The sequence below is a fragment of the Syngnathoides biaculeatus genome, chromosome 13 (genome assembly GCF_019802595.1).
Source record: "Syngnathoides biaculeatus isolate LvHL_M chromosome 13, ASM1980259v1, whole genome shotgun sequence".
NCBI lineage: Eukaryota > Metazoa > Chordata > Actinopteri > Syngnathiformes > Syngnathidae > Syngnathoides > Syngnathoides biaculeatus.
Genome location: NC_084652.1, coordinates 348,748 through 369,278, shown reverse-complemented (window position 1 = coordinate 369,278; position 20,531 = coordinate 348,748). Strand labels below are relative to the sequence as shown.

The 20,531-nt window shown below is 43.0% G+C and overlaps 1 protein-coding gene across 1 annotated transcript in view; it reads left to right on the top strand.

Moving 5' to 3' along the window:
* Positions 1–20,531, top strand: part of LOC133510419 (voltage-dependent R-type calcium channel subunit alpha-1E-like) — a 62,402-nt gene that overhangs the window by 39,363 nt on the left and 2,508 nt on the right. Inside the window, exons 16-46 of the mRNA XM_061838295.1 lie at positions 149–280; positions 795–864; positions 1,524–1,641; positions 2,287–2,354; positions 2,483–2,550; positions 4,852–5,598; positions 6,365–6,579; positions 6,656–6,791; positions 6,885–7,014; positions 7,906–7,965; positions 8,034–8,140; positions 9,270–9,366; positions 9,438–9,598; positions 10,058–10,195; positions 10,283–10,484; positions 10,659–10,823; positions 11,002–11,112; positions 11,207–11,287; positions 11,378–11,497; positions 12,491–12,556; positions 13,470–13,561; positions 13,654–13,828; positions 13,903–14,030; positions 14,735–14,831; positions 14,906–15,011; positions 15,574–15,681; positions 15,756–15,856; positions 15,948–16,054; positions 16,146–16,245; positions 19,404–19,536; positions 19,704–19,867. Of these exons, the coding sequence (XP_061694279.1) occupies positions 149–280; positions 795–864; positions 1,524–1,641; positions 2,287–2,354; positions 2,483–2,550; positions 4,852–5,598; positions 6,365–6,579; positions 6,656–6,791; positions 6,885–7,014; positions 7,906–7,965; positions 8,034–8,140; positions 9,270–9,366; positions 9,438–9,598; positions 10,058–10,195; positions 10,283–10,484; positions 10,659–10,823; positions 11,002–11,112; positions 11,207–11,287; positions 11,378–11,497; positions 12,491–12,556; positions 13,470–13,561; positions 13,654–13,828; positions 13,903–14,030; positions 14,735–14,831; positions 14,906–15,011; positions 15,574–15,681; positions 15,756–15,856; positions 15,948–16,054; positions 16,146–16,245; positions 19,404–19,536; positions 19,704–19,867 (4,303 nt within the window). The remainder of the gene's footprint in view (positions 1–148; positions 281–794; positions 865–1,523; positions 1,642–2,286; positions 2,355–2,482; positions 2,551–4,851; positions 5,599–6,364; positions 6,580–6,655; positions 6,792–6,884; positions 7,015–7,905; positions 7,966–8,033; positions 8,141–9,269; positions 9,367–9,437; positions 9,599–10,057; positions 10,196–10,282; positions 10,485–10,658; positions 10,824–11,001; positions 11,113–11,206; positions 11,288–11,377; positions 11,498–12,490; positions 12,557–13,469; positions 13,562–13,653; positions 13,829–13,902; positions 14,031–14,734; positions 14,832–14,905; positions 15,012–15,573; positions 15,682–15,755; positions 15,857–15,947; positions 16,055–16,145; positions 16,246–19,403; positions 19,537–19,703; positions 19,868–20,531) is intronic.

Sequence of the window (20,531 nt, the reverse complement as noted above, 5' to 3'; positions counted from 1 at the left end):
GAAGTGAATAATGTTATATGTATTTTTCATTACAATATCTATTTTAGAATGTTTATAGGCATGACATTTGGCCTTTAAAGACAGACAAATGTACTCCACTTGTCACTCTTAGTATTTTTTTGTGGGTTTTTTTCCCTCTCTTTCCCAGGTACTGGGCCTCTCTCAGGAACCTGGTTGTGTCGCTCATGAGCTCCATGAAGTCCATCATCAGCCTGCTTTTCTTGCTCTTCCTCTTCATTGTGGTGTTTGCGCTGCTGGGGATGCAACTTTTTGGGGGACGGTAGGACACGAGGATCTTCATCTTCACCAACAATGGGCCTTTTCCACCGCAACCGTACCAATCGATCGTGTCTCACTTTGAAATGACACAATGGAAAAACCTGCTCGGTACATAGTTCTCCTGGGTTGTGTGCCAAGCAGATTCGCCAATTTTACCGTTTGTTAGTATAAATGACAACCCTCCACTGTTTATGGAAATTTACCAGAACAGTCGTTTACATAAGATGAGGTTAGGGCAGCTTGTGGCTCATTATCCAACATTGTTGTTTATGTTTGTGTTGACGGGATGTCTAAATAATAATGAAGGAGAACAGCAGCTGCTGTGTTGGTAAGAGGACCTTCTATAATCCATTTAGTGCGTCTGTCCTATGCGATTTCTCCTTTTTCTCTCGCTGACGTTCCTCATGACGCAGTGCGTGATAAAGAGACAGAGGAAACCAAAATAGCTGAGCATCTTCCACCTCCATGGTCGCATCTGACCCCCGGCTTTTATTCTCCATTTTCTTCCCCTCTAGGTTCATCTTTGAAGATTACACTCCCACCAACTTTGACACGTTTCCAGCTGCGATCATGACAGTGTTTCAGGTTCGATATCCCTCTGCCCTCCTCTCCGCTGCGTTCTGCATCCATGACACATTGCACCCTGGGAGTTTTCTCACCCGGAGCGCAGATTAAACAACTCTGCTCTCTCGCTCGCTCGCTGGCCATCCCCACCTCGCCTCCGCTGGCCGCCCACACGTCCGTGTGCACATATGCGTGAATAAACATCACAAACATGAACCAAATCCGAGGCAGATCTGTCACCAACGCAACTGAGGCTTCATTTTAACCACCTATAAAGTCTACTCGTTGCTATTTTTACCACATGTATGCTTTTGCAAATCCACCACACTTGCAAGTCACATTTTTAGGTGACAATATAATGCAAAGGTTTGTCACCATTTGACAAAAAGATCTGAATGTGTGCTATTTTTTATTGAAAACATAACTACCGTAATTTCTGGCCTACAGAGCGCACCTGGTTGGAAGCCTCACCCAGTACATATGTAAAGGAAATACCATTTGGTAAATACATACCCCTAATCTGTGTAAAACCCGCGAGTCAACACATTGAAACACAAGATTAAAAAAAAACGGTACCCAGAAAGTTTAACGCTAACATCGCGCTAACAGGGCGTGGTTGCCAGTAAATGCCAGGGCTCATCGTGACAGAAGGAATGAATAGTGTCGGTATGTCTTAACAGATATTAACGGGCGAAGACTGGAATGAGGTGATGTACAACGGCATTCGCTCGCAAGGAGGCGTGCAGTACGGAATGTGGTCATCCATCTACTTCATCGTGCTCACGCTCTTTGGAAACTGTATCCTTGACGACAGCTGGAATAACGCTTTTGCATGGGCATTTAGTGCGAGGAGTTGCTGTGAAAATACATTTAAGGAGGTAACAGCTTTCATCTTTTCTTCTTGGAAAAGCACAACATGAGCTCTTCGCGAAAACAAAGGATGTACAGAGAAGTGGAACAATAATAATTTGAATTCTTGTGTGTGGGTTTTTTTTTTTTTTTTTTTTTTAAATACCCAAAATGGCATTTATCATTATTGTGTTGGCTATCTGAAGGACACGAAAGATGATGTTTAAACGCTGCCGGGGGATTTTTCTGTTGAGCAAACGTGCCAACTCGTGGCTGTGTCCAGCGTAGGACATGAGCGCTGCGTACATCTTGCTGAGATTTTCCAGCAACGCTCTGGTTCTCAATTTTGTTTTTTGAGGAAAAAGTTTTCCAATTTTCCTGAAACAATGAATTTCTTGGGTTGAGAAAAGCAATAACACGCTTTCGAAACTCCGGGGCTGCGCAGATTGCTCTGTAAACAAAACTGGAAAAGAGAAAACTGCAAAACATAAAGCCTTTTTTTAATGGACTGTGACTCAGCAAGAGATATAAAGACAGTGCAAGAAATGATCCAAATAAGTCAGCGCTGTTTGTTCTTGACTTTCTCCTTGTCAGACACACTCCTCAATGTCTTTTTGGCCATCGCTGTGGACAACCTGGCCAACGCGCAGGAACTGACGAAGGTTTGATCTTCAGCTCTGCACCTCCACGTTTTACCGTTCTTTCATTTCCCCCGCGGATGGCGCTTCCCTCTAAAATGCAATGAATGTGTCGTTTTCATCAAACGACGTGTCCGTTCACTTTGCTGTAGGATGAAGAGGAGGAAGAGGAGTTCTTCAACCAACGGTATGCCAGAGGGAGAGATGGCTTAATATCTGAGTAAGTTAAGGCTTAATGTAAACATATGGCCATGCCGGGATGAGAAAATGTATTTGGAAAAAAAATTGACCCTCAGCCCCCCTCTGCTACATTCGACACCACTGTGTACCACTAGAACCCAATGAATTCTAACACAACATGGTAATTAAATGACGGGAAACCGCAATGGCAATTAGTCAGTGTAATGACTTCTGCAGATTGCTTCGTCACTATTCTGTCGGCTCTTTGCGCTGCGATTGGTCGTGAACTTTTGGGCCGGCAGGAAGCTGCTGGCTCATGATCCAGTCTAGTCACACCGGAAGCTGTTGTGGCTCTAGTGGACACTTTGTCAGCGAGATATCAGAGTCATGATTGCGGCATCGCAGAGGAAATACTCGGGGTTACCTTGTGCCCTTTCAAATATAAATACATTTTTCAATAATAAATCAATGTCTCATCCGAGCATGGACATGGCTTCCTCAAGGGCTGTGCGCATTAGTTTTGCATGTACCAGTACCAAATATTTGTGTGGATCAACAGTTTGGGAAATCACATACAGAGCCTTAAACAAATTTGACGGTTCAATCCAATTAGTTTTTTAATAATAATTTACAGTATTATTTTTATTTCACTTCTTTTTACAATTTCAATAATTGCTTATTTTCAAATTGCGATATATATCCGTTGTCTTGCATTTGGAAATATTTAGATTTTTGTTTTTTATTTAATGTAAAAATAGAAATGCTAGTTGGTCTTTTTATATTTGAATAATGTATTTACATTTCCTCCTGATATTTTGTCATTGCATTTGTTTTCATTTTTTCTGTAAAAGTTACATAACCCAATTGAGCAGTGAAAAAATTTAATTGGATATTTTGATATTGCAAATAGTTAGACTACTTTTGAATTTTTAATAAATACATTTGCCGCTAGTAGCTTTTTCTTCCACTTTTTCTAGTGTTGTAATAAATCTTAAATATAATTTTCCAAAAGCAGTATTTTAAGTCAGCATGTTGATTTTAGTACCGTTTTAATAGACCTTTAGTGAGCCCATTTTTTTCATTCAGTACAATTGAAATATTTATTAAATCAAGTATTCAAAAATAATCAAAGAAACCCCACTCTAAAATGCAACGCCTAAAGTATTTCTGCATATACTGATGAGATTCTTTCACCGTGTCATTTGTTCTTTGGACGTACTGTATAGATGATTTTGCTGTGTTTTAATGTGTTTTGATGTGTTCGATCATGTTGTCTCGTTTTATGCCTGTCGTAAAGTGCCACTGGCCAAAATGACTTTTGCTCCCCGTGGAAAATGATTTCACCTTAAGTGCTATGATGCTGATGTGCATTATTTGAAATGCAAACGTGTGCTGTAGCAATTCCAAACGTGTCACTAAAACCCGTGTCGTTAATGTGGGGGTTGCATTTTGGACTGTGTCACCACTGTTCTGTGTTTGTTGTAAAACTAATGTCTTGTTTTCAAACCATCACTCATTTATTACATGGACAACAACAGAATCAGAATAACAGTAAGTAAAACTGTATATGGATCTGTCCTCTCTAAAAATGTTTCCCTCAAACACTTGTTGAGATTCTGTTCCTTAAATCTAACACTATGCTTTTGTGTTAATCCTGCACTTTCCCTTTTTGTGGTCTTGTGGGTTTTTATTATATTATTATTATTATCTGGCAGGTAACCTCATGTTTTCTTCTTTTTTTGGATGCCTTTATTCCTTTAGCTTGGACTATTTCACGTATTTTTTCCATTTCTTTTAGAGTCACAGAAAAGGCCTAATCTTTTCTGACATGTTTCAGTGGTTGTAGAATTATTTATTATTATTATTATTTTTGTTTTATTGCATATCTGGTATGCTACATGAATATCAGTCTGAATGTTGTTTGCCGCCAGTGAGGCAATAGTTTGACCTTTTGGAAAATGTGCTTGCTTTTAGTGAAAATTGTGAAAGAGAGTAGAACTTGTTTTGAAGCTTGTTAGCTTAACATGGGGAAACAACTAGCGGGACTTCGCTCATTCATACAACACATTCTGATTTTGCCCAAAGACTCAGAAATAGCGAACTGAAGATGTCATTTAATGTTAGCTATCACGTAACATTTGATTTTGAGGCTGAATCTGGCTAGCTGTTTCTCTTTACAACTGTTTCCCCTCTGCTTGCCTACGCTATGCTAAGTTTAAGCGTTGTAGTTTCAGTAGATAATTGATGTCTTCTCACTCAACTGTCCAAAATGTCAAACTACTTCTTCAAAATAGTGTTGTCAGCTGCCAAGTGTTGACGTTGTGTTTATTGTGCTCTTTAGTGGCAGAAGAAGGCCCTACCTATACAGGAAACGCGCCATCCACCGAGGTCGACCCGCGTTCCCCGACGAGGCGGACGGAGCCATGGCAGCCGCGGATGAGCAGCCCCTAAACAGCTCCAACGCCTTCGCCAACCGCCGTGAGAGGCGGAGAAAAGTCAACATGTCAGTGTGGGAGCAGAGGGCCAATCAGCTGCGAAAACGCCGCCAGATGGCTAGCAGGGAGGAGCTCTTCAGCAGCCCCGCCGAGGACACCATTGAAACGCCCAGTACCCACCACGTGCCCGCGCTCTCCGCAGAAGCTAGCCCGGCCCACCTCCCCGAGTCCCCCATGTCCGTGGGGATGCCCCTACCTGAACCGCCAATGTCCATAACTATCCCCATACCCGAACCCCCGGCGGCCGAGCCTCTGATCAACCTCAACGAGGACAAAACGGGTGGCGCTAACCACCGAACTACAGGCGGGGGGCGGCACAGGATTGCCCGCAAGTTCAGACCCGGTCAGGGGCCGGAGGAAGGGGCCAGACACCGACGCCACCGTCACCGCGACGCTCGCTCCGAGGCCAAGAGCCTGGACTGCACGCATGCGCCGCATGACGTGGCGCCGGTCAAGCGCTCGCTCAGTCAGGAGAGGAGGATCCTGGACGAGAGGGAGGAGCACGAGGAGAAAGCTGAGGCGGAAGGCCAGGTCCAGGATAATTGCGGAATGTGCATCGTCAACCCGTATGCAGACATCGGAGAAGATGGAAGGTAGACTGTCAGAAAAAGGGTATCTTTAAAGGGTCTTCTCACTTGTGTCTTACTCCGTTAGGAAATCTGTACTCCTTGGGAAAAATACCTTTACTTTATTAGGAAGGTCCTGTATTCTGTTGGGAAAACAGCTGTACTCCATTGGGGAGTGAGTTATACTCCCTAGGAAAGAAACCTGTACTTTATTTGGAAGGATCTGTATTCCATTGGTAAGACACCTGTTTTCCCTTACGGAGATACTTTTACTTTCTTAAGAAGACAACTTCGCTCCCTTGGTGAGATATTTGTACTCATTTGGGATGACACATGTTCTTCCTTGGGAAGACACCTGTGCTTCCTAAGGATACTCGTGCTCCATTGAAAGAAACCTGCACTCGTGGGGCAATACCAGCAGTCCTCTGGGAACACACCTGTACTCCCTTGGGAATTTACCTTTAGTTCCTTGAGAAGGTATCTTTACTCCCTTGGGAAGATATCTGTACTCCCTGAGGAAAATCAACTGTACTCCAATGGGAAGATACCTTGATTCCCTTGGGAAAATACCTTGTACTCCCTTTAATACTTGTATTCCCTAAGGAAGATATCTGTACTCCCTTGGGGAGTTACCAATATCCCCTTTGGGAATTTATTGGGCTTTCTTTGTCTGTACTTCACTGGGAAGGGTTAGGTTACCTTTTAATTTCCGTTTCTGACAGTGTACTGTTTTCAAAAGAAGTCATTTGATTATACACTTTTTGTACCAACTTGTATTTATCTCCTGCCCCAGGATGCCCGATATTCCCGAACCTCCTCAGTGCGAGCGGCTTCTGGATTGCCCGACCATCCCGGTGGAGACGGCTCTGGAGGCCACGGAGTACACCGTATGCAGCCTCGAAGCTGAGAAATGTTCCGGCTCCCTCCACCGCCACAAGTCCACCCCAGAAGGATGCGTGGCCATCGAGATGTCCGCGCAACCGCTGCTGGAGTTGACACCCATGACAGGTAGACTCGGACCTTCTCGGGTTGGTACGAAGATCCTTGTCGCATCGATCCGGGCTGAAAACCTTCTGGCTTGTAGTGAGCAGTAAAGAGCTGGAGGCCTATAATTCGGAGCAAAGAGACAATGACGAAGACACAGAGGAAGAGGAGGAACCTCCTCTTCCTCCCAAACCTGTAGCTCCGGACAGCATGTTCCTCTTCAAGGCCTCCAACCCGTAAGATGATTTAAAAAGTCCGACCACTTGCATGGGAAAAAAAAAACATGTCCTTTCGCTCCTTTTCCTCCTTTTCCTTCATTCCGTCCACAGGATCAGAAGGATTTGCCATTACATTGTCACCATACGGTACTTCGAGATGACCATCCTCCTTGTGATTGTGGCGAGTAGCATCGCTCTGGCCGCCGAAGACCCCGTGTGCACCAGTTCGGAACGAAACAAGGTACAAAAGGTTCTTGAGGTCTAAAGTTTTACTCATTGAGTGTAATTAGACGTAGCCCCAACGACCACAACGTCTTTTGTATTTTTTTTTTTTTTTTTACTTTCGTATTCATCCCACAGTACGAATTGTGTGTTTTTGAGCCTGTGGCCGCATGGTAGAAACCGCTGCTCTAAATTTTTTTTTGCTATGAATCTGAGTGTGAATGATTGATTTTTCCATTTGTGCCCTGCAACCCTAATTAGGACTTAAGTGGTCTATGCATAACACACACATAGATGGACACGGTACTCGTACAATTTACGTCTTGCCCTTCAAACTCTGCAGATACGAGTACATTAGGGATCCTAACTCCTTATTAAATCTAACTACACTAGAAGAAAAGGTAGCAAGAAAAGAGAAGGAAAGAAAGACAGAAAAAGAAAGAAAAATGCCTTTTTATAACATCTCACAGAAACATTGCATTTTTCAGCAAGGGAAGGGATGAGAATGAAGATGCCTTCGTCCATGCATGCATCCATTTTCTTTGCTGCTTATCCTCACAAGGGTCACGGGGAGTGCGGGAGCCTATCCCAGCTGTCAACGGGCAGGAGGCAGGGTACGCCCTGAACTGGTTGCCACCCAATCGCACGGCACAGTAGAGACAAAAACAGTAGCACACTCGCAATCACACCTCGGGGCAATTTAGAGTGTCCAATTAATGTTGCATGTTTTCGGGATGTGGGAGGAAACCAGAATGCCCGGAGAAAACCCACGCAGGCAAATTCCACACGTGCGGGGCTGGGATTGAACCTGGGTCCTCAGAACACTTTGCAGCTGCACCACCATGCTGCCGATCTTGTTTGTATTTAAAAAAAAAAAAAAAAACGTCTTTGTGTTTTTTTTCCCAAACAGGTCCTGCGTTATTTTGATTACGTCTTCACCGGGGTGTTCACCTTTGAAATGATCATCAAGGTACGCGCCCAACATCATCGCGCAAAAAGTTCACCGTCACGTGACTCCAAACCGTCCGTCTACTTAAGATGATCGACCAGGGCCTGATCCTGCACGACGGCTCCTACTTCCGAGACATGTGGAACATCCTGGACTTCATCGTGGTGGTGGGGGCGCTCATTGCCTTCGCTCTGACGTGAGTCACGCAATAAACGCCCGTCTGCCGGTGACTAACACGCTGGCTGACTCACTGCCAGTCTTCCAGTCTCCGTGCACCCTTCGTTACTTGATGACTTTTCACTGCATTGTGCCTCAAGGATGCGGGAAACCAAAAAGCTATATTTCTGTTTAATTGTATCGTCTCATGACTTTACAGTAGTCTGTTGTCTCTCCGTGTAACAAATAACCCTTTTTAAACTGTTTTGCCTTTTGTTGTTAATTTTTTCTGTTGTGACTTTATAGCTGTGACCCTTCCAGCTCACAGTGTCTCTCTCCTTATGCCTCCGCCCTTCTTTTTCTCTGTTGTTCCTGTGGATTTTTTCTCTGTGGGGGCAACCAGGAATGTGATGGGGTAAACTTTTAATTGTCACACTAAATTGTCACAATCATATACTTTGGTTTGCCTTTTTTTTTCATTTATTTTGGTTTAAATCACTTTTCCCTCACTATATCACAGTTCACCTATCACAAATTCTGATTCCCCCCCCCCCCCCCCATATTCATATTGTGCATATTTCACCATATCGTGGGATTTTAAGTCTATGCTGTCACTTTTTTGGAGTGGTAAAAATGCATGCTTCGTAGCCTGAAATATTAAAAGTGTTTAAAAAAAACTGAAGGGGAAATTTATTGAAACATATTACAAGGAATAAAATGCACTTAGTGTATAATGTTTAATAATTTACAGTAAAATGTGTTCAACAGTATCAAATGTGTGTATGAAAATGGTAAAAGTTAATAGGAGTATGGGAAACTTTGTGGTTGCTACTTTGCAGATTTCACTCACTGCATGAGTGCTCCAGAACCCAACTGCGGGGATAAATGAAAATGGCTGTACACCGATAGAAATGGATAGTATTATTCCAAAATTGTCTCTGCACAAATAAAAGCCCGCCACTATCAGCAGTTGCTTGGATAGACGCATAGAACTATCATTCATGTTAAAAAAAAAAAAAGTTGTGCACTTCAGTGTCTTTAAAATGTATTTTGTTTCTTTATTTATTTTTTTTACTGGTATTTTCATGTTGTTGTCATGTTGTCGTGGTGTACTAGTTAAAAACTGCCCAAGTGTGACCCTAAAGATCACATTTTGGCACATTGAACAGAAACAACAAAGGTCGTGACATCAAAACCATCAAGTCCCTCCGCGTTCTTCGAGTCCTGCGGCCGCTCAAGACCATCAAGAGGCTTCCGAAACTCAAGGTAAACATTTGCGGGCGTCCTCTCTTTTCAAATATAGACTACCTTGACCAACCGTTTTGTTATCTTTGCAGGCCGTGTTCGACTGCGTGGTGACGTCCCTGAAGAACGTCTTCAACATTCTCATCGTGTACCAGCTCTTCATGTTCATCTTCGCCGTCATCGCCGTGCAGCTCTTCAAGGGCAAGTTCTTCTACTGCACCGACAGCTCCATGAACACCGAGAAGGAGTGCCAGTAAGTGAACACAGCAAAAGACCACCACTCAAAATCAAAAGCATAACTCTTTTTTTTTTTTCTTCATTTTTAATCACATGGAATAGCGAATTTAGTTGGTTAACAGTTTTGTGGAATGGAAGAAACAAGTACAGTACAACCTCGGTTCTCAAGGCTGCATTATACACAATAACAACGCACGTCGCGGGTCAGCTGGTCGGGCTACGCAGTACCGATTTTCGTTTGAAAACAGAAGCAAAAAAAAAATCTCGAAATTTTCACTCGAAAATCGATTTGCTCGAGAACGGTTCTCGAACCGACTATTCACTGTACTGCCAGTGCAACTGGGATCGATGTCTGGCGATTGTTTCGATATGCTGTTATGTATTGCCCCAGCATGAGTAGTTTTGTGAAAGGAAAGATTGATGATACAAATGGCCGAGGATTGTACAATAACGAAAATACACATGTGCACCATAGAGGCTACTACATCGATTACACAAGGGACAAGAAGGAAGTGAAGAGGAGAGAGTGGAAGCGACACGAATTCCACTACGACAACGTGTGCTGGGCCCTCCTCACGCTCTTCACCGTCTCCACTGGCGAGGGATGGCCTCAGTCAGTGACTTTTATAGTACAAATATGACGTTTCCTTTTCAAATGAACAATTAAAAAAAAATACATTGGAATTATCTTCCCCGGAAGGGTGTTGCAGCACTCAACCGACGTGACGGAGGAGAGTATGGGGCCGAGTCGAGGCAACCGCATGGAGATGTCCGTTTTCTACGTGGTGTACTTTGTGGTCTTCCCCTTCTTCTTTGTCAACATATTCGTGGCTCTGATCATCATCACCTTCCAGGAGCAGGGCGACAAGATGATTCAGGAGTGCAGTCTGGAGAAGAATGAGGTGCGACTCTGTCACGTCACCGCACACGCAACATCCCAACCGTTTTTCTTTTTTTAACGTGAGAGACATCAAACGTGACGCATGGAAGAAAAAAAAATCCACGTGCGATCTTGCAATGCGTGGTCCGCGCTTAAATCTTCAAGCGCGTGTTCCCTTATTTTTCGTCTCTTTCAGAGGGCCTGCATTGACTTTACCATCAGTGCCAAGCCCATGACGCGCTACATGCCGCAGAACAGGCAAACTTTCCAGTACAAGCTGTGGCACTTTGTGGCGTCGCCCTCTTTCGAGTACACCGTGCTGGTGATGATCGCCCTCAACACGGTGGTTCTCATGATGAAGGTTATTAAATACTGTTTGTGATCACTAAACAGCACAGAATACCCATACATAAATCATAATCCACGCCCAGAAACCTAACGAAGAAGACTTTAACACCATCCTCGTGTTAATTTGATCATGATAAGTGCTATGATGAACGTTCACCAATAATTGAAGTTTTTCTCATTTTTTTCTTCAGTACCACTCGGCCCCCACAGCCTACGACACTGTCCTGAAGCACCTGAACACGGCCTTCACCGTCCTGTTCTCCATGGAGTGCGTTCTCAAGATCATGGCGTTTGGTTTTGTGGTGAGGCAAAACATGCAAAGACACAACGGTTTCCTGCTGAACTAGAAAGAAACATGCTCATATATTACAGTGCCCTCATTTTCCTTCCCCACAGAATTATTTCCGAGACACCTGGAATATCTTTGACTTCATCACGGTGCTTGGCAGCATCACTGAGATTGTTGTGGATTTACAGGTGGAGCAGAAACTCTCAAAACACACAATATTGTCGTATAGGCGGAATTTTAAACGTTACCTGTTACGTCCTCCGTCTTTTCCGGTCCAGTCGATGAACACCATCAACATGAGCTTCCTAAAGCTCTTCCGAACAGCCCGGTTGATCAAGCTGCTGAGGCAGGGTTACACCATTCGCATCCTGTTGTGGACCTTCGTTCAGTCTTTCAAGGTTGGAAATTTTTACCTCCCCCCCAAGATGCTTATGTATTTGTTTTCAACAATTTGTGTTTGTTTTGGTTCGTCAGTCAAGAATGTGGAGCGGCCATTGGTCATCTAGTGGCTCGGAAAACTGATAAAAACCCAGCTATTAAGGTCCTGGATATCAGATATTAAATATGCAGATAACAAAGTGCCAGACCCAGGTGGCCAAATTTCCGTGTTCTAAAGGAGACGTGGTGTGGATTTTTACACATTTCCCATGTGTCTTCATAACAATTCTGTGACATGCTTTTGTCAAAATACCCCAAGGATCAATATTTATATCACACCCTATTTCTTGTCTGTCTGAAATTAACCTAATTGAGAGGGCGGCCATGTCTAAAAAAAAAAAAAAAAAAAATCTGATTCATTTTATTCAAGATTCTTACCATTTCTCATGCAAACACCGGAGGAACGTGTTTTTCTGTTACAATTATGATACCTAGCAAAAAGAAAAAGTACGCACAGATCTATGGTCTAGATCTGTGTAATGCTCAGTGTAGCTCTCTACCATTTGACTTTGAACCCAGCGAACTTTCTGTATGATAGTGTTCAAGACTGTCACTTGAAAGTGGCTCTGGATCTTCACCCAGCTTAGCTTGTCTTGTTATGAATAGGGAAACTGTGTGTGGTTATTTACGTTTGCTTAAAAAATTTACTTTATTTTCAGACTACAGCGGTACCTCTACTTACGAACCTCTCTAGTAACAAAAAATTCAGGTTACAAAACGCCTCATTGGAAAATATTATCTCTAGTTACAAAGGAAAATTCAAGATACGGATTACGCTATTTACATGCAAAATGCACTTCTACTTGTGAAAAATTCACATTACGAAACGACTTCCAGATCAGGTTAATTTCGTACGTAGAGGTACCACTGTATTTATGCTCAACCTTTTTTTTTTTTATAATACAATAATACAAAATGAAAATCTGGTCATTTCTGCCCTTGGTTTCCAACAGGCACTTCCTTACGTGTGCCTGCTCATCGCCATGCTTTTCTTCATATACGCCATCATCGGAATGCAGGTAAGGTCTTCAGTTTCGCTCTACAGCGGAACCTCATCAAATATTGTCTGGAACAACAGCATGCCTCAAATTTCAAATCATGTCTGGAATTCAAACTGTCATCGTGTCCCACATCAGCAAATCTTGTGAGACTTAAGCATTTTTTTTTCCCCATGATAACACTACAGAATTTTTGGGGATAACCTCCTAACTGCTCCTCAGTGCAATTGACTAAATATCAGTTGCATACAAAATTTATTTTCCCAAGCAGTTTTCATCTTAAATAGTACATAGCTTAGAGTACAGGTGTCAAACTCAAGGCCTGGGGGCCAGATCCGGCCCACCACATGATTTTATCTGGCACACGAAGGCAAATCATGTGGATAAACTTTTGTGATTTTTGTTCATATATGGACCAAAATTTCAAATTGTCATATGATAAATTGTAACATTTAGATATTTGGAAGCATTTTGGTGTGCCGGAACTTCAACAGCAGTTGAAAAACCCGTAACCCTTTATTTCTGATTCTAAAAGAAAATAAATCTATTTAATGCGTAAATATGACGAGGCGAAAGATTTGTATGTTTTCACGGTCGTAATGGCCCTCTGAGGGAAACCGTAATTACAATGTGGCCCAGGAGAACAATGAGTTTGACACCCCTGGCATAGAGCATAATGCCTAATAATAGTTGCGTGGCATTTGTGAAATTTGAAATGCGACTGAAAACATTGTCTCTGCACATAAGGAAATACATCGATACAGTTTTACAATAGATCACGTAAATTAATATTGTTTCCTGTGGGAATCATTTTAATCAGAGCAACTTGGAAGTCAACAAGCATCGCACGGCAGGCTGGTTCCCCTTCGGAGGTTCGGTACTGTATTCTGTTGTTGCTTACGGTGTGATGATGACGTCACGTTTTGTCCCGCAGGTGTTTGGAAACATCAAGCTGAATGACGAGAGCCACATCAATCAGCACAACAACTTTAAGACTTTTTTCGCGGCGCTCATGCTGCTCTTCCGGTGGGCCTCACAAAGCGTCAGCGCGCGTTCGTGTTGGCTGTGTGGTTTGATGTCATGCAAATAAGCCGCTCGCTGGCGTTTTCGACCGTCAGGAGCGCGACGGGGGAGTCCTGGCAGGAGATCATGCTTTCCTGTCTGTCGGGTCAGGAGTGCGAACCCGACCCCTCCATCGCCCCCTTCACCTTGTCTCCGGACCACGAGGGCGGGTGCGGCACCGACTTTGCCTACTGCTACTTTGTCTCCTTCATCTTCTTCAGCTCCTTCCTGGTCAGGGGTCAAAGCATACTCAGGTGATGACGTTTTTTTTTCTCAAGTTTTTAAATGCATTTTGACGCTTGTAGATGTTGAATTTGTTCGTGGCCGTCATCATGGATAACTTTGAGTACCTGACACGAGACTCCTCCATCCTCGGACCACATCACCTGGACGAGTTTGTCAGGATCTGGGGAGAATACGATCGTCTGGCATGGTGAGAGTCGATCACAATTATTTTCTTTTTTTAATTTTTCTCATTTTTGCCAGTTTCGTCACACTTCAGTTTAAGGCAAAATTCAGGAAATTATCCCCCTACATATATTGTGATAAAGTTATATTGTGCTTATCATGTATATCTTTATCTCCCCCCCTCTCACTCCCATTTCTTTTCAAGAAGCATTACAAATCAGTAAAATGCTTTCTTATTTATTTACTTGTTTATATTCTGGGTATTTTTCATTTTCATTTGTCCTATTTTTTATGTTGCAATTAAGCAATTTGCTTATATATTTGTTTTCAAAGGAGTAAAATTAAACCAAGGCCAAATCCAATGAGTTATTTCAATTTTCTTTCTTATGTTTTATTTACTTATTTGTATATATTTTTCCTCCTTCTAATGCGATACAAAGCCAGAGCAAAGATTTACACTCAAAATTAAATCATTAAAGAAGTACATTTTTCAAATATCATATTTATTGTTTGTTTTTTTAAATAACGTGGCCATCTACTCTACTGAGTATAACTGAACCTGTATTGCCATAGTTAGTCTATCTTTTTCCAGGAGAGGGCAGCAGAATGCAACTACTGTACTGGATACGGAATCCGTGATGCCTTCAAATTGACACCAAAAGCCACTAAAATTGCACTTACTGTAATTTTCCTTTTCTGTTCTTCTATGGTGCATATTGCACCATGAAGTGGGCGCATCCACTACACCGCCATGTATGAGATGTTAACACACATGTCTCCCCCCCTGGGCCTGGGCAAGAAATGCCCTGCCAAGATCGCTTATAAGGTAACACGACTGAACGTGAAGGATTTTAAGACAAAAAGCAGGTATAATTGCCTTTCTCTTTTATTTTCCCGCAGAGGCTGGTGCTGATGAACATGCCGGTGGACGAGGACATGACGGTGCACTTCACCTCCACGCTCATGTCGCTCATACGCACGGCACTGGACATCAAAATAGCGCGAGGTAAGCGTCTGCCTGGGCTGCGCAAACTTTGACGACTGTCATATTTCATTTGCAAAAGACAGATGGCTCACCTCAATGGTGGAATACTTGAAAACAAATTCAACGGTGGATGCAAATTATTTAAAATGATTTTAAATGTTTCATTCCCATTTTTAGTGATTTAAAATAGATTTTATTATTATTACTATTTCACCTATTATTTTTATACTTTTTGAAATTTAAGTCAATGTGAAATTATTTATTTTACTTATTTGATTTCATTTACAATGAATTCAAATGTTAGAAGACAAATGAGATAAATGGATATCAAAACAGGTATAAAATGAATAAAGACAGTTTAACTAACCAATTTGGAGGGTGAGGCAGGGGGAATAATGCTCAACTAATGCAAGAAATATAACAGGACTCCTGTACAGCTTGACAAAGAAGAGATGCAAGAGCTGTATGAAAAATTAAAAATCCAAATGACAAGCTTACATAAAATAACGGTATTGAATTTACCATGGGAGATTATAATGTCTTTAGCCTTGGTAAAGCAGAATTGCGTGTATGTGCGTCACAGGTGGCGAGGACCGCATCGCCTTGGATGTGGAACTGCAGAAGGAGATCAGCATCATCTGGCCCTACCTGCCCCAGAAGAACCTGGACCTTCTGGTTCCCATCAACAAAGGTGAGGCATCTACGGTGACTGTCGAGCAGTTGTCCTAGCATTAGCATTAGCATTGACTTGACTGGCTTTTGCAGACACAGACATGACGGTGGGGAAGATCTACGCCTCCATGATGATCATGGACTACTTCAAGCAGAACAAGGCCAAGAAGCTGCGGCAACAGCTGGAAGCTCAGGTCAGACCGACGAGATGGTGACTTGTACAAAGTTTTTTCAAAGTTCAACACTTTGTATTTGCTTGTTGTTTTTTTTTTTTTTTGCATTTAGAAGAGCAACCTGATCTTCAAGCGTCTGGATGCGTCCACCCTCCCCGAGGACATTCTGTCCAACGCGCAGCCTCTGCCCATGATGGCCCACAGCGCTGGCTCCGCCCTGTCAGTTTCTTCCTATGTCTATTGGACATCTATGCATGTTTTTACGAGTTTTTAATCTTCTTTTTTTTTCCTATGCCCATTCCCCATGCAGGACACGAGGGGGTTTTGTGGCCTTGAGTCCCATCTCGCCACAGGAGCTATTTCTGCAGTCCATGAACTCAGACACGGATGCTGGTCAGCAACAGAACCCGGTAAGCAAAAGGAGAAATGTTCACGCTGTGCACTACGTGTGGTGATGACTGCACGAGTTTTTTCACTTACACTGCAGTGGAACCTCCAAAGTTAAACTTCAACCCATTTGGGGGGGGGGGGGGGCAAATACGCTTCAGAAGACGCTCAAAATGTTATTGTCCTGCAACTTCAGCTCAGGGAGAATCTACAGTGAAAAATGCAAAATCTTACCAAGTAATTTTAACTTCTATCCATCCATTTTCATGGCCACTTATCCTCACAAAGGTCGCGGGTAGTGCTGGGTGCTGTCAACGGGCAGGAGGCGGCCAATCGCAGGGCACATAGAGACAAACAGTCGCACTCACAATCACACCTCGGGGCAATTGAGAGTGTCCAATTAAATGTTGCATGTGTTTGGGATGTAGGAGGAAACCGGAGTGCCCGGAGAAAACTGACACAGGCGGGCCAACACTTTCCAGCTAATCCATCATGCCGCCCTGATTTTAGCTTGTCTCTCATAAAAACATCTTACAACGTACTGATTCTAAAGCAGTCTTGACTTGTATTGGAAATTTTCAGCGCAGGATTTTAAGATTACTTATTTTAAAGGTTCATCCATTTTGTTAGCTGCTTATGCTCACGAGTGTCGCGGGAGTGCTGGAGCCTATCCCAGCTGTCAACAGGAAGGGGGCGGGGTGCACCCTGAACTGGTTGTCAGCCAATCGCAGGGCATTTAAAGGTTCATATTCATCATTTTAAAAAAATAATCATAGGTGTCCTTTTATCTGGTTTGGAAGATCATTCAGATTGAAAATGCCCAGAATGTCCTTTTTCAAACTATTCTAGTTGTTCTTTTTACCTGTCAGTTGCGTTAATAGGCGGCATGTACTGTAAACAAGTTTTGGACGACAACTTTACTCTGACTGACCATTCGCAATATTTTGGGGGCCAAACATTGATAGCGACCCCGCATTTGGATCATTTGATGTGAGGACAATCATCCCAGAGTAGAATTTACCAAGCATTACTATTCATAACACATTTATATAGATAAGTAATGTCGACCAGCAAGCTTGAACAGACTGTATTTCCACTCTGGAGGTTCCACTGTACCTGGACAACATCCCAAGGACACATTTCAGTTGTCATTTTGTAGAAAGTCTTCCCAAAAGAGAAAATCTGTTGGTGGCACTCCATATTTTCTTCCATTTTTACTTTCAATGTGTCCCAATCCGTTTGTCCCTCAACCGTAGTTTCCATTGAAGAAAGCATTCCGCACTTGCAATTCCTTGTCACTGGCTGCACTGATTCCAAACTACTTTCTCACGCCACGGTAGACAATTTCTTGTCGAGTCTTCTACTGTCGTGGGAGAAAAGCGAGTCTGTCGTTCATGTTTTTGTCGTCTCCGCAAGTGTCCGGTTTAGTGGGTTGCAGATGAGAGGCGCTTGTCGGTCGCTGTCGACATGGAGATGTCCATTTGTGTGTGTGTGTGCGCACCCGAGCATGACGGCTGAAATACGGACGCCATCTTTCCCTGTGACGCGTCTGTCCTCGCCGCTGATAGTGGCGCGCTAGATGATCGAGGCGGTCCTCCTCCTCTGTCTTTGCTCACCCAGGTGGGCGAGTGCCGTTGGGGGATTCCGCTAGGGAGGGGCCTGTGCGTGCGGGCCTCCTCCGTGCCGCGCCTGGCTGTAGAGTGGCAGGTACACACTTCCCTGCATGATACGGTCTCCCATGTGTGCTGGACTTTCCCCAGCGCCTGCATGGGTGACATTGACATACTTTTTTTTTTTTTTTTTTGTGTCCTTATGGGCCACTCCAACAAGTTGTTTTTTTTTTTACTTTGATCCGTTGGCATTCTGATGAAGGCTTACCGGTAATCATCCGAGAGGTGGATGTGGGTCAATGTTCTCCGAAAGTCAGGAGGGGGGGACTGCATGGTTCCTACGAATGCTTGGACGCTTTGGAAATTTCTAAATGTCTTACAGGTCTGAAAAGTTGCGACAGTATATTTTCTTTGTGGGTACTGAACTGCATTATATTTCTTAATAATATATATTGTGATAAAGTACTATTGTGCTTATCGTGTACTGTATATCTTCATCAAAAATGTTCTTTTTTACCAGATCTGTAAGCGAAAAGAAATGCTGGAAAATATCCTAAAAGTGGACAAGATGATTCCAGTTTTTTTTTTTTTTTAAATTGCCACCTGATGACCCGTAATTCCCGGCCTACAGAGTGCACCTGGTTATGAGCCTCACCCAGTACATTTGTAAAGGAAATGCCATTTGGTACATACATACGCCGCATGTGCCCACAATGAACCCAACATTGAAACATGAGATATTTTCAAAGAAAGACGGTATACAGAGAGTTGAGTGCTAGCGCCACGTGCGCTAACGCTAGCACCGCCGGTTAAAAAAAAAAAACATACTGGTAAAAATCACTGCGACACGGCAGTAACAAGCTAGCACAGCGCTAACTGGGTCGAACCGGTAAAAGTCACTTCCTCGGCACATATATTCAGTCTCACTCTTACCTTTTCCGTTCGAGTGCCCCCCTTGCGGCCGTTAGAAAAAAATGCACAAATTTGCCGCATCACCGCATAAATCGCAGGTTTGAAAGAGTGTGAAAAAGAGTTGTGGGTCATCGGGCGGAAATTACAGTAATAGTTTTGTGGGTTAGATGGAACTGTAACACAAACCATATTGGCGTAAAAAAAATTATATTTTCCTTTCATTTTTTCCCCTTCCTTTGCTTCTTCTAAAATCACTATTTATAGCATAATGCAATTGTGTTTTGCTGTGATAAAAAGGTACTTTTTTAATATGTATTGAAAACAAAACCACTCGGTGGGTGAATTATGATTTATTGTGATAAAAACAAATTTTCAACAAGTTTAATTGAATTGAGATGTAGTGTAATTAAAGTAAGTAAGATGTATATTTTGTAATGACAAAAATTGATCTGCTTATTGTACTGTGACAGAGTATGAATAATATCATTTTTAATAATGATACTGTATAACTAAATTGCTTCATTTTAATATCAAAAAAGGTGCATGAACCCAGAGGCGAAACATGCATGCAGATTTTCAAAAAGCTCCCAACTGTAGTAATCTGTATGTAGTGTATGTGTTTTTTTATGTATTTTTCGTTTGTTTTTGTTATGATCCAGACGGAGGCCGCCGGTGGATCACTGAAGCGTTCCGCCTCTTCTGCGTCAGACCAACAGGTCAACGGTCTCTGGCCGGAAGAGAAAAGTCCCGGGCGCTTTTATCGACCCCGTCACAAGAGCTACAAGGCAGCAGGTCAGCCAGCAAACGGCTTTGTCCTCCATCTGTCGTCTGCCATATTTTTCGTACAAGGGCTCCGCGGTTTGTCATTCTGGCATGCGCATCGTGTGCGGCCGCACATTGTGACGTTGCCGGCATGAGGAGGAAGTAACGATCGTCGTCATTTCCGTCTCTCCGGCCAGTGTCTCGGTCGGAGCACTGGCAGCACGGCGAGCGGGACCGAGGCCGGTCCAAGGAGCGTTGCCACCTTCTCTCGCCGGACGCGTCGCGCTGCAACTCGGAGGAGCGCAGCTTGCAGCCGTCGCGTTCCTCCAGCGTGGAAAGGACATGCCGCCGAGACAAACAGGTACAAAATAAATAATCTTGTTCATAACCAGGGGAGAAAAAATTGGGACAGTTGGTAATTTTCAGATAGTAAGAGGTCAAGTTGATTCACAAATTGATCCATTTTTAGTCAGGCAATGGTGAGCTTTTTATTGACCATTGAGTGGACCCCAATCACTGATCTAAAGAAAAAAAAAAAAAAGACTGGATGGCTCATTGGTCACCAACCATCCGCCATCTTGATACTCCCAAAACAACCATGCCGACCTGTGCAGCATCTAATCGCCAGTTTCGTGGCTAGGAGAAAACATTCTACAGGTAAGTTCGAAAGATTTACTTTGACACTGTTAAGGTTTGTTTGTAAAGTTTTTTTTCATTTTATAATGAGCTTAATTCACTTAAAGTTTTGTTTACGGTTGTTGTTGTCCACTGTTCACTCTCCGCTTCACCTTTATAGGGCGACGGTTTTTCACGAAAAAGCGATGTAAATATTAAATGGATGAGCAAGAAAACACATTTTCTGTTAAATGTTTGATGAATTTCATAATACAGAACTCTGCAAATTGAATTTGATTTTCAAATGCGAGGAAACAAGTATAAATTTTCTGTGTGAAATAGGACGTCGCAGAGACAACAAATGAACAATGTGTTCCGCATTTATTTTTCCATTGCGAGTCCTTATTTTC